The sequence below is a fragment of the Aegilops tauschii genome, chromosome 7 (genome assembly GCF_002575655.3).
Source record: "Aegilops tauschii subsp. strangulata cultivar AL8/78 chromosome 7, Aet v6.0, whole genome shotgun sequence".
NCBI classification, from domain to species: domain Eukaryota; kingdom Viridiplantae; phylum Streptophyta; class Magnoliopsida; order Poales; family Poaceae; genus Aegilops; species Aegilops tauschii.
In genome coordinates, this window is record NC_053041.3 from 530376903 (window position 1) to 530389363 (window position 12461).

Genomic DNA, 12461 nt, shown 5'->3' on the forward strand with positions numbered 1-12461 from the left:
TCTCATCTAATCTCCAAACCGCACGATGCTTCCTTCAATGTTTGTGTTTTCCACCATACGTCGTCGCCCCCCCCCCCCCCCCCCCCACCCCACACACACACCCACACCCACACACACACACCCACACACACAGTAGGCAGTCCCCTCCCTCCCGGGCCGCTCACGCGGGCGGCTCCAGAGGAAGGCGGCGGGCATGGTCCGCGAGCCCTCACGGGCCTTCCTCGCGCGGGGGAGTGGCGTCACGCGGGTGGCACATGAGGGCCTCTCTGGTGCGGCGGTGCAGGGCGAGGCGCGCAACGGTGCGGTGGTGTGCGGTCGGGTTCCCGCGGAGGAGGTGTCGCGGTGTGTCATCCGGGAGGCACCAGCATGGGCGGCGGCGGTGCATAGGTGTGGCTCGGCCATGGGAGGCAGCGGGGCTCGCCCAGGTGAGCGGTGGCGGCCTTTTGGGCGGCGGCCGGGCCCTGCTGTGGTGGCTGGGGCGTGTGCTACAATTACAAGACGTGGCTTTGTTGTTCTCTTTACAACATGTTTGGCAATATTTGAGAAGGGGAATGGGAGTTTAGAGTAGGGAGTTGGGTCGAGATTAGACATGGGATAAGTCATTTTATTCCCAATCCTTTGTTTGGTGCGTGATAGGAATTATGTGTGAGAATTTGAGGAGAAATTGTACTCTCTTTTTTGGTTCGTGAAAATTGGGACTAGATAAGGGAAATTAGGATGAACGGTTAAGATTGACTCACTTAAACAATTCCCTTCCAACTCCCACCTCCTCCCCTGTTAATTAAACGGTGGGAGTTGGAGTCTAAGTCCCATGCCTCTTCCCTTGTGAATTCCCAATCCCTCCAACCAAACAATAGATTTCAAGTATCATACCCCTTCAACTCCAATTCCCTGGCTCTAATTACATTGAATATTTTTCATAAATGACATGAACATTTTTGTAAATGTGTGAAACATCATTTAAGTGTTACGACTTCTATGAAAGGTACGAAACATCTTTCCAAAATTATGCGAACAAATATTTACAATATATATATTTTTCACATATACATTTATTGTAATGTATGAACATATTTTAAATGTGATGAACATCTTTACCAAATTAGGAAAACAAAATTGTTATATTATATGAACATAAGTGCTATTGTAAAAATATTTTTGTAACATGTCATGATACATTTTTTTAACGCCTGAATATATTTAAATGTGATGATTTTCTGAATGTTATAAACATTTTAAGAAAACTAGATAATTGCTCATGCGTTGCGATGAATGCATAAATATCTCACGTAACGGTATGTCACTATGTCGTTGTGATACCCAGCCGCTACATGCCAACGGTGTTGTGCCGGCCACCGCCGTGATGCTACTATCTACTGAAGCAAGGCCGAGGAAGCACACTCATGGGGTCGTCGCGGACAGGAGGAAAATCAACAAAAAAATCTTACCTGTAATAGATAACACACATATTTTTCTCCATGTCATCTCAAACTTGAAATAGGAGTGCAGGATAATTTAGCATATGCGTGGAGATGCTTGGACTGGTTCTTCAGGGTGAGAACCTAGATTCTGATCTTGGGTGGTTGGATCCAATGACAGCGGCACTTGTGTCACTCCCTTTTTGAAGGCGTTGCTATTTAAGAACCTCGTCGTCTGTATGATGGCGTGAGATGGTTGGGGCGATATGGTGGTAGTTATAGTTTGCCAATGGTGGATCTGATCGTTTTGTTTTTTCCTTGTCTACATATTTTTTTTTAGAAAAGGAGGATGACCCCCGGCCTCTGCATCTGGGCGATGCATACGGCCACTTTATTAATTATTCTCACAAGACCTTACAAAGTCATACAATAGTAAGACTAAAGCCGCCGTCTAAGCAACAAACTGTCGCTACACCTATCCAGTTGATGAAGGGGCGCAGATAGCCTGGGCCTAATACCAAACAGACATCGCAGCCAAGCCTAACATCTAAGACCCGAGACCCCAACCTAGCCACTTGTCGGGTCTGGGACACACACTGGTCCGGCGTGCTCTCAGAGGCCACCGCCGCCAACTGCCACCGCTCCATCTTCAGAACTGTACTGATGCATCAACCTTGCTCGGTCCAGCTATCGTCGACGCCACCACGGCGCCCAACGGCACCTCCTCCCTGCGCGCAAACAGCTGAACACGTCGCGGTCGCCACTGATACACCTCAGCGCCATGCTGCCAAGTACCACCAGCCGACACAGCTTGAAGTCCTTGGAGGATCTGTCGTGCGTAGCACCTGCCGACCAGGCATGACCAAGCGTAGCACCTGTCGATCAGGCATGACTTGACATCTCCACCAAAGCTCCGTGCAAGACGAAGCCGCTCCACCTCCTGCCTCTGACTTCCAGCACTGCTCCACAAACGATGCTCCCAAGAGAGAAACGACACCGCAGTGCCGCCATCATCCGGTCTGGAACACCAGATCCTAGGGTTTCCCCCGAAGCAGTACGAGTGGGTCGATGGTAGTCACATGACGATGACTTCATCAAGGTAACGACATGGAACGCCGCCATCGCCCGCCGTCGGCTCGGTTTTCACCGGAAACTACGTCTCCCCGACTCGCAGCTGGTGCTAGATGACGGATCCCAAGATCCGAACACCCAGCCTCAGGTCGACCACCTCTGACGGAAGAGATGACCACCACCGCCGGCTGCACCGGTCAGAACAGATCTGAACGAAGGTGCCGCCGACGAGACCACCAGGCCCTCCACGCCGCCATCGCCGATCTGAAGGCAGCACGCACGCCACCGCAGCCAAGCCGGCCGCCGCCGACCGCAGCTGCCGCCGCCGCCCGAAGGGCCATCCGCAGCGCCCGCAGCCCTGGCCGCCGCCCGCGACTGGGCCGCCCGCCGCCAGGACGGGCCGGCCTCCCGCCGCCTGCTACAGCCATCTGCCGCGCCGCAGATCCCAGATCGGTCGCGCCACCACATGCCTTGGGGTCCGCCCCACCCCGGAGACGCGCGCGAGAGGAGATCCCCCGCCACCGCCGTCGGCCCCCGGGCTTAGCCCGGCGGCGTCCTCCGGCGGCGGCGGAGGGAGAGGAGGAGGGAGTTTGCGGCGTCCTTGTCTACATATAACTTTGGTTTTTTATGACTTTGCTATTTGTCGGTGTGTTTTTTGTGCATGTTGGTGTTGGCTGGGCATCTTAGCTATGCAGAGACTAGGTGTGTGCCCGTTGTATTTGTATCATTTTGATGCTCCATTTTAAATCAATAAAATTCACCCTTTCTTCAAAAAAAAATGTGTTGAGCAAAAAGCTCATATATTTTATCGACTTTTAGCGGGGTTGAACATCGACCCTCCACACAACACAAGTGAACCCAGTTCACATTCTTGAAGTGGTTCACTATTGCTGATATTTTTTGAGGCATTTCTCTATTGCTGATGAATCGTGTGCATTGTCTTGAGTGCATCATACACCGTAGGCTGTAAAAAGAAATGTGCGCATGGTGAAGCAACTGAAAAATCAGCAACCCTTCCTGGATTTGTACCTCCTGGCGCAGCTCCCGAACGCGATCAGATTGAGGCAACCAAGTCCGGCCATCATCCAGAAGAAGCGATCCAGATGACCCTCGTTCAGGTCGTCGGGGATCCACCCCGGCGCGCCGCCGGTCGTAGTGGCCCACTGCACGGTCGTCAGTAGGAACGAGCTCAGGTAGCCGCCGGCCGCTATTGCAAGGAGCCCGAGCGCAGTGCACACGGTCTTCATGGCGGGCGGCGCCTGGCCGTAGAAGAAGTCGAGCTGCCCGATGGTAGTGAGCAGCTCGCCCACGCCAACCAGCGTGTACTGCGGCGCCTGCCACAGCACGCTCGTCGAGTTTGGCGCCGCACGGAGGCGCGCCGTCTCTAGAAGCGCCGCGGCGGCCATGGCGAGCACGGGCATGGCGAGTCCGGCGCCGATCCTCTGCAGCTCCGAGATGCCCTTCTCCCTCCCGGTGAGCCTCCTGGCAGCCGGAACGAAAGCCCGGTCGTAGAGCGGGACCAGGAGGATGATGGTGAGTATATCGAAGGTGGACATGGATGCCGGCGGGACGCGCACGGAGCCGACGGTGGCGTCCATCGCCATGCCTTGCTCGACGAACGTCGACGTGACCTGCGCCGACACGGCATAGAAGAAGACGACGGTCGCCCAGAGCGGCAGCATCCGCACGAGAATCTTGAACTCCTCGACCTGCGTAACGACGCAGAGTCTCCACGGGCTGGTCCGCGCTGGCGCGGCTGCCGCCTCCACCTCCTTGTCGGAAGCCACAAGAATGGCGGCCTTGTCGAAGAATCTGATCAAGCAAGCAGCATATCAGATCAGTCTAGTGGTAACCAAGCACGCGACGCGAGGTAAACTCGATCAGAGGATTGTAGTAACTGACCGGAGATCAGTGGTGTGCTCGATCCTCGGAACTCCGGCGAGGTGGTCCTCCGGCATGTCGTAGAGCAGAGAGCTATCGGCCGGCGTGTCGACGCTGAACTTCCTCACGGCAGCGACGACGACCTGGCACACTCTGGTGAGCGGGCTGCCGCGAGTTCGCTGAAACCTGTACGTCCGCGACGTCGCCACCAGACAAGATAGTCCGGCGGCCAGGACGACCGCTGGGATGGTCAGGCCCAGAGCCCAGCCATAGTGATCCTGCACCCACACGATGCCCGTGCTGGATATGAGCGACGCGCAGTTCATGTTGAATACGTCCCAGTTGAAGAAGGAGCCCTTGGTGGCGCGCTCCGACGGATCGCCGTCGTCGAACTGGTCGGCGCCGAAGGACATGAGGCACGGCCGGAGGCCGCCCAACCCAACGGCGATCATGTAGAGGCCGAGAAACAAGACGAATTCCTGAGACGACACAATGTTGGACGACACGATGTTCTTGACGAGCAGCGGCAGGTACGCTGAGAGAGCTGTCATCAGCATGCCCTGCACAAAAACAGAATTCAATTCGAGTCTGGATCAGGCAAGCTGAAGACTGCAGAGTGGTGATTAGTTGGCTTGGGTACTTACTGCGACGCCGATGAAGCAGGAGACGACCATGGTGCGGTACCTTCCGCAGTAGGAGTCTGCGACGACGGCGCCGCCGAGAGGCATGAGGAAGCAGGTGGCCTGCCAGGTGGACACGTTCCTCGCCGCAGCGACGTTGCTCTGGCCCAGGACGCCGGTGAGGTACGTGACGAGGTTGAAGGAGATGCCGTGGAACGCCAGGCAGTAGCAGAACTCGGTACCTGCGTGAACACCGTCGTTCAAACTAAATTAACCATCACGCAGAGACACCATCGATCCAAGATTAAAACTGAACTAATCATCATCACGCAAAGAGTTTTATTACTGCCAAGAACAGGTGAAGAAGAAATAAATTACCGAGAATTGAGCGGCACGCGGGCCATCCACCTGTGCGATTCTTGAGCGCCGGGTTCCCGTCGAAATCAAGGGACCCGTCGGTGGTGTACGCCTCCGCCGCCTGCCACGGCAATCCCCACCAAAATTAACAGCGAAACATCATCCATGTCAGCTGAGACGAAAGGGAGAAAGAAAATGAAAGAGGCAGAGGCTAGGGGGACGAGACCTCGGCGGGAAGGCGGGCAAGCAGGGCCACGGTGTGCTCGCCGGTGGAGGCCATGGCGGGAGCTTGGGAGCGTACGCCTGTCGCTTGTCAGATGCTGCAATTGGCCCGTGCAGGCAGCCTCGTCCTCTAAGCTGGCCCCATGTTGTTGGCATTGAGAAAATTTCCGCAGTGTATAATTAAACAGCCAAGAGCATCTCCAAATGGGACAATGGGAAGCGTTTGTCTAGACTCTTATCGAGGAAAGATTAAAAATCACAAAACTAGAAAATATCTAAGCGGCCTAGCTTTTAGCACCAGACAAACAACTTAACAGCTCCTGTAAAATGTTTCCCGTAAAAGTGGGAAGTTGTCAAACAATTCAAACTTTTCTCAGTTCACGCAAACCTCTTTCCGTAAAATCTGTTTTTTTTTAATTTCTACTTTTATTAAATAAACCTAGCTAATGGCGTAGGACCCGCATGTCATTGACAAGTGTGTATGTGTGTGTATGCACGCGCGCGCGTGTGAGAGAGAGAGAGTGAACTGCATGGTGCGGTGGGGCGTGGAAGCATCAGGAGCGCGTCGAGGCGGTGCCCCGTGCATGGAGGCGACACGATGGCGACGCGGGGTGACCGTGCGAGGGGCGGCAGTGGCGATATCGCGACCGTCCTACCGCGGCGCCCGGCACTGGGTGGCGCAGTATGGGAGGCACGGTGGTGGCCCCAGGCCTTGCTGTGGTGGCGACGACAGAGGGACGACAAGACAAAGCGGGCAGCGAAGGGGCGGCGGCAAAGTGGCGGCATGACAAGGTGACATCGGGCGGTGTACCGGAGTGACGACGCACGGCGCTCATCATGAACTTGTGATCTTTTGCCCGCCAAATTATACGGGAACGGCTATCTTCCCATAAACTTATGAGTAATGCTACACGCACGGGGACTTTACGGGGGCTTTACGGACTAATTAGAGATTAATGGTTATGATTCAATTAAGTAGGACGGGCCCCACCACTTAAAATCAAGGGGGGCAATTAGATTAGCGCATGTTCTCCACCCCGTGAAAGTCTGTTGAATTTGCCCGTGAGTGTAGTATTATGGATGAGGTTATTATACAGGATTCCGTAATGTTTTTCTGGATTTACGGAACTGGTGGAGGCTTTCCCCCTCCCAAATTTTCCTAAAATGATAGTTTTTTTTAATACGGGATCTATTGTGGTTGATCACGACATACGCTAATTAAACAGCCAAGCTGCCTCATGCGGGGAAGAAAATGATGTGTGAATGTGGACGCTGCAGCCGCGAAGGCAACAATGAAAAGTATTAGAGCAACACCAACATGATTCATCAAAACAAACATCATTATTAAATATCCACTGTCACTCACGACGTCCGACCATATTCATCAAATATCCGCCATTTGGACAATGGAGAGAGAAAGAGAAGAGCATACAAAATAGGTTTGTGGCGGGACTTCTGCAGTAGCGAACAAGCATCGCTCGGGTGCCAGCTACTGCCGCGGGGCGAGTCAGGCGGCTGCTGCGGAGTGAGTCGTGCAGAGTCGCCCCATCGATTCAACCCGCGCTGACGGGAGCACCACTGCACTCCCACCACTGGGCTAGGAGCCCATCCACAAAACAAAAAATTAATAAGTAAGAACAAAATGAAATATGAAATGAAAAAGGAAGAATAATAAAACCAAAGATGAAACCGGACAAGCAAAAATACACAAGGAACGTTTTTCAAATACACGTTGAATATTAACAGCGAAACATCATCCATGTCAGGGGTTGAAAACTTGAAATAATACGCAGGCGAAAGGGAGAAAGAAGTTGAATTGTAGAGAAAATAATTACGACGAAAGAGCGGAGCCAGAGGCTAGGGGGACGATACCTGGGTGGGAAGGCGCGCAAGCAGAGACACGGTGTGCTCGCCAGTGGAGGCCATGGCGGGAGCTTGGGAGCGTACCCCTCTCGCTTGTCCGATGCCGCAGTTGGCCCGTGGAGCCTCGTCCTCTAAGCTGGCCCCATGTTGTTGGCAAATAGAAAATTTCCGCAGTCTATAATTAAACAGCCCAGAGCATCTCCAATGGGACAATGGGAAGCGTTTGTCTAGACTCTTATGGAGGAAAGATTAAATACCACAAAACTAGAAAATATCTAAGCGGACTAGCTTTTAGCACTAGACAAGCAACTTCAACAGCTCCTATGAAAAATTTACATACACTACAGGTGCCCTAACTTGTCCGACACGGGTAGTTTCAAGCCTAAACTTGAAAAATACATAATAGTGGTGTCATAACTTGTCTGGACGTTCAAATGCGATGCCTTTGAATGTATGCCGCCGTATCGAGTGCCTGCGTAGCATGCTAGCGTGTTGCTGGGCCACATGTCAGTGGCTGCAGGCGCTGGACGTGTGCTCTGAGCTGTGCGTGTTTTTTTTATAGGAATGCCCTTGGACTTTAATTAATTCTCGCAAAACATACCTAGGAAACGGCCGTGCATGGAATAAAATAATTATCAATATGTCATTATTGTTTATTTTATATCTATGTTCTATTATGGTTATTGTGTACACTGACGAGATAAACATGAACTTTTTCTAAAATTGATGTGGATTTAAAAAGTTGAATGTATAGTAAAAACACGGTGAGCATTTTTTGAAATACACGTTCAAGTTCAAGTTCATTTTTCATTTTCATATTATTTCAGAAAATGCTCAAAGTGTTTTTTAGAAAATGTCAAATGTGTATTAAAAAATTATTGTGTAATATTATGCTTAAATTTCTACAAACACGCTTAACATGTTACTACATTTATAGAGTTTATTATTGTCACACAATACTATGTAATAAACGTTGAATGGTTTTTAAACTACAATATTGTCAATTTTGAATACAATGAAGATACACAATAACTGTTTGTGCTTATGGTCCTGAATGAAGATGGATAAATTTACACAATATTTTTAATATATGTTCAATTTTTTTAAATCCACATAAATTTTAGAAAAAATCCATGTTTATCTCTTCAATGTACACAATAATGAAAATAGAATAAAGATATAAAATAAACACTAATTGCATATTGATAATTATTTTATTTCTTTCATATGGGAAAATTTATGTATCATGAAAATTAAGCAGAAACTTCACTAAAAAAGGTACATGAAGAAAAAACATGTGCAAAGCGATACGTGGAATCATCCATATAAATTGGTAGCTAGTACTTAAACGTAAACCGAAGTTTGGCCTCGTTGTCTGCTCGTTCCTTAGGCAACCAGGAGGTCCCTCATTCGTGAACCAACCTGTGGTTGGATGGTTAGAGGGACTGTGGTATCCCCAGCCCATCAGAGTTCAAATCCTGGTGCTCGCATTTATTTCTGGATTTATTTCAGGATTTCCGGCGATGCGCTTTCAGTGGGAGGAGACGTTCCCGTCGATGACGAGGTACCTATGGTGACTTCGTAAATTTCAAGATGATATGTCGGCTCAGTCTTTCGGAGGTGCTCATAGGGGTAGGGTGTGCGTGTATGCGTTTATAGGGGTTAGTGTATGCGCGTGTATATAAGCGCTTGTGTCTGTACTGATGTTCAAAAAAAGAGGTCCCTCATTCGAACTCCCTCCAAGCCAACTCGTTGGGTATATTTTTGCAGGAATTCATTTAACTTCAGGGGTGTTTCAGTAAGAAAAACAACACGCTTCCAGCACTTTCCAAGAATTAATTAATGTCCAGGGTCATTCCTAAAAAAACTAACACGCACAGCTCACAACGCGGATCCACAGCCACTGACATGTGGCCCAGCGACACGCTGGCATGCCATGTGGGCATTCGACACGACGACATACGTATAGAGACACCGTATTTGAACGTCCGAACAAGTTACGCCCCTATTTTTATGTATTTCTTAAGTTTAGGCATCAAATTGACCACGCAGGACAAGTTAAGGCACATGTAGTGTACTTAACTTTTAAAAAAAGCTGTTTCGTCTGCGCGACCAATCGAGCTGTGAATCAATCCACATGTAGGACCAAGACCGAGGGAGACCGCGGGGCAGAGAGCACTTCAGACCGATTCCCATTGAGGCAGTGTAGGATACCATCGGGTAGAGAAATTTGCTCCGACCTGGACAACCTCAATCGCGCCGAAACCGCATGGACCTGTGGCTGTATATATGCGTACTCGTTCAGTCGTTCTAGCCTTGTCGTAGAACACCGACGCGGACGATCTCGTTCCACACATCCAGGCGTGAACGAGCGCGCAGCAGGAGCATGCGAGCTCGGTTTTTCTCTCCCTGGTGGCTGGAACCCTAGCCGCAGGCCATCTCTCAGCACCGTCCTCTGGCGGCTCGTCTTCGCCGGCGACCTCGGTCGTTGGTGGTAGGGGGTTGCCGGATTCAGGCTTGTGAATCATTTTTACTCCCTTGTAGTCTACGTTTTTAGGCTGTTCATTGTCTTGGCTTCGGCGGCGACAACGACGATGCTGAATAAAGATTTTTCCGATCCTTCCCTAATGAGGCCATCGGTCCTATGTGTTAGAGACCAATACAGCTACGGCTTCAAGCCGACTTGGAGTACAAGTCCGGCTGCCTCCACATAGATAGTTTCCCTACTTGGGTCTCCTTTTGTAATTGTAAACTACTATGCTATATATATAATCAGGGGGTGCGCTGAGGCAGGCAATTGATAACTCACAAGTATAGGGGATCGCAATAGTTTTCGAGGATAGAGTATTCGACCCAAATTTATTGATTCGACACAAGGGGAGCCAAATAATATTCTCAAGTATTAGCAGTTGAGTTGTCAATTCAACCACACCTGGATAACTTAGTATCTGCAGCAAAGTATTTAGTAGCAAAGTAGTATGGAAGTAACGGTAACAGTAGCAAAGTAATATTTTTGGGTTTTGTAGTGATTGTAACAGTAGCAACGGAAAAGTAAATAAGCGAAGAACAATTTGTGAAAAGCTCGTAGGCATTGGATCGGTGATGGAAAATTATGCAGGACGCGATTCATCATGTAACAGTCATAACATAGGGTGACACAGAACTAGCTCCAATTCATCAATATAATGTAGGCATGTATTCCGAATATAGTCATACATGCTTATGGAAAAGAATTTGCATCACATCTTTTGTCCTACCCTCCCGTGGCAGCGGGGTCCTATTGGAAACTAAGGGATATTAAGCCTCCTTTTAATAGACTACCGGACCAAAGCATTAACACATAGTGAATACATGAACTCCTCAAACTACGGTCATCACCGGGAGTGGTCCCATTTATTGTCACTTCGGGGTTGCCGGATCATAACACATAGTAGGTGACTATAGACTTGCAAGATAGGATCAATAACTCACATATATTCATGTAAACATAATAGGTTCAGATCTGAAATCATGGCACTCGGGCCCTAGTGACAAGCATTAAGCATAGCAAAGTCATAACAATATCAATCTCAGAACATAGTGGATACTAGGGATCAAACCCTAACAAAACTAACTCGATTACCTGATAAATCTCATCCAACCCATCACCGTCCAGCAAGCCTACGATGGAATTACTCACGCACGGCGGTGAGCATCATGATATTGGTGATGGAGGATGGTTGATGATGACGATGGCGACGAATTCCCCTCTCGGGAGCCCCGAACGGACTCCAGATCAACCCTCCCGAGAGAGTTTAGGGCTTGGCGGCGGCTCCGTATCATAAAACGCGATGAATCTTTCTCTCTGATTTTTTTCTCCCCGAACACGAATATATGGAGTTGGAGTTGAGGTCGGTGGAGCTCCAGGGGGCCCACGAGGCAGGGGGCGCACCCAGGGGGCAGGCGCGCCCCCCACCCTCGTGGAAAGGGTGTGGGCCCCCTGACCTTGATTCTTTCACCACTATTTTTTATTATTTCCAAAAATAATCTCCGTGGAGTTTCAGGTCATTCCGAGAACTTTTGTTTCTGCACATAAATAACACCATGGCAATTCTGCTGAAAACAGCGTCAGTCCGGGTTAATTCCATTCAAATCATGCAAGTTAGAGTCCAAAACAAGGGCAAAAGTGTTTGGAAAAGTAGATACGACGGAGACGTATCAACTCCCCCAAGCTTAAACCTTTGCTTGTCCTCAAGGAATTCAGTTGATAAACTGAAAGTGATAAAGAAAAACTTTTACAAACTCAGTTTGCTCTTGTTGTTGTAAATATGTAAAGCCAGCATTCAAGTTTTCAGCAAAGATTATGAACTAACCATATTCACAATAACACTTAGATCTCATGTTTACTCATGTCAATGTCATAATCAACTAGCGAGCAATAATAATAAATCTCGGATGACAACACTTTCTCAAAACAATCATGATATGATATAACAAGATGGTATCTCGCTAGCCCTTTCTGAGACCGCAAAACATAAATGCAGAGCACCTTTAAATATCAAGGACTGACTAAACATTGTAATTCATGGTAAAAGAGATCCAGTCATAGTCATACCCAATATAAATTAATAGTAATGGATGCAAATGACAGCGGTGCTCTCCAGCTGGTGCTTTCTAATAAGAGGGTGATGACTCAACATAAAAGTAAATAGATAGGCCCTTCGCAGAGGGAAGCAGGGATTTGTAGAGGTGCCAAAGCTCGATTTTGAAACAGAGATAAATAATATTTTGAGCGGCATACTTTCATTGTCAACATAACAACCAACAGATGGCGATATCTTTCATGCTACACACATTATAGGCGGTTCCCAAACAGAATGGTAAAGTTTATACTCCCCCTCCACCAACAAGCATCAATCCATGGCTTGCTCGAAACAACGAGTGCCTCCAACTAACAACAGTCCCGGGGGAGTTTTGTTTCCAATTATTTTGATTTGATTTGCATAAAGCATGGGACTGGGCATCCCGGTGACCAGCCATTTTTCGTGAG

General features: G+C 49.1%; 1 protein-coding gene across 1 annotated transcript; it reads right to left on the minus strand.

Annotated features, from left to right (window-relative positions):
* Positions 1-3269: 3269 nt before the first annotated feature.
* LOC109765154 (protein NRT1/ PTR FAMILY 8.3) lies at positions 3270-7161 on the minus strand. The gene is made up of 5 exons (XM_020323928.4): positions 5574-7161; positions 5369-5468; positions 5015-5232; positions 4392-4930; positions 3270-4301 (listed from the first exon to the last, which is right to left on the minus strand). The coding sequence occupies exons 1-5, from the start codon at positions 5625-5627 to the stop codon at positions 3494-3496; spliced, it is 1719 nt and encodes a 572-aa protein (XP_020179517.1). The 5' UTR covers positions 5628-7161; the 3' UTR covers positions 3270-3493.
* Between the last annotated feature and the right edge of the window lie 5300 nt (positions 7162-12461).

Coding starts and splice junctions, on each gene's coding strand:
- LOC109765154 (XM_020323928.4), bottom strand. CDS start 5,627: ATGGCCTCCACCGGCGAGCACACCGTGGCCCTGCTTGCCCGCCTTCCC. Junction 5,469..5,573: donor TTGCCCGCCTTCCCGCCGAG/GTCTCGTCCCCC, acceptor TTGCCGTGGCAG/GCGGCGGAGGCGTACACCAC. Junction 4,302..4,391: donor GAGCACACCACTGATCTCCG/GTCAGTTACTAC, acceptor TTGCTTGATCAG/ATTCTTCGACAAGGCCGCCA.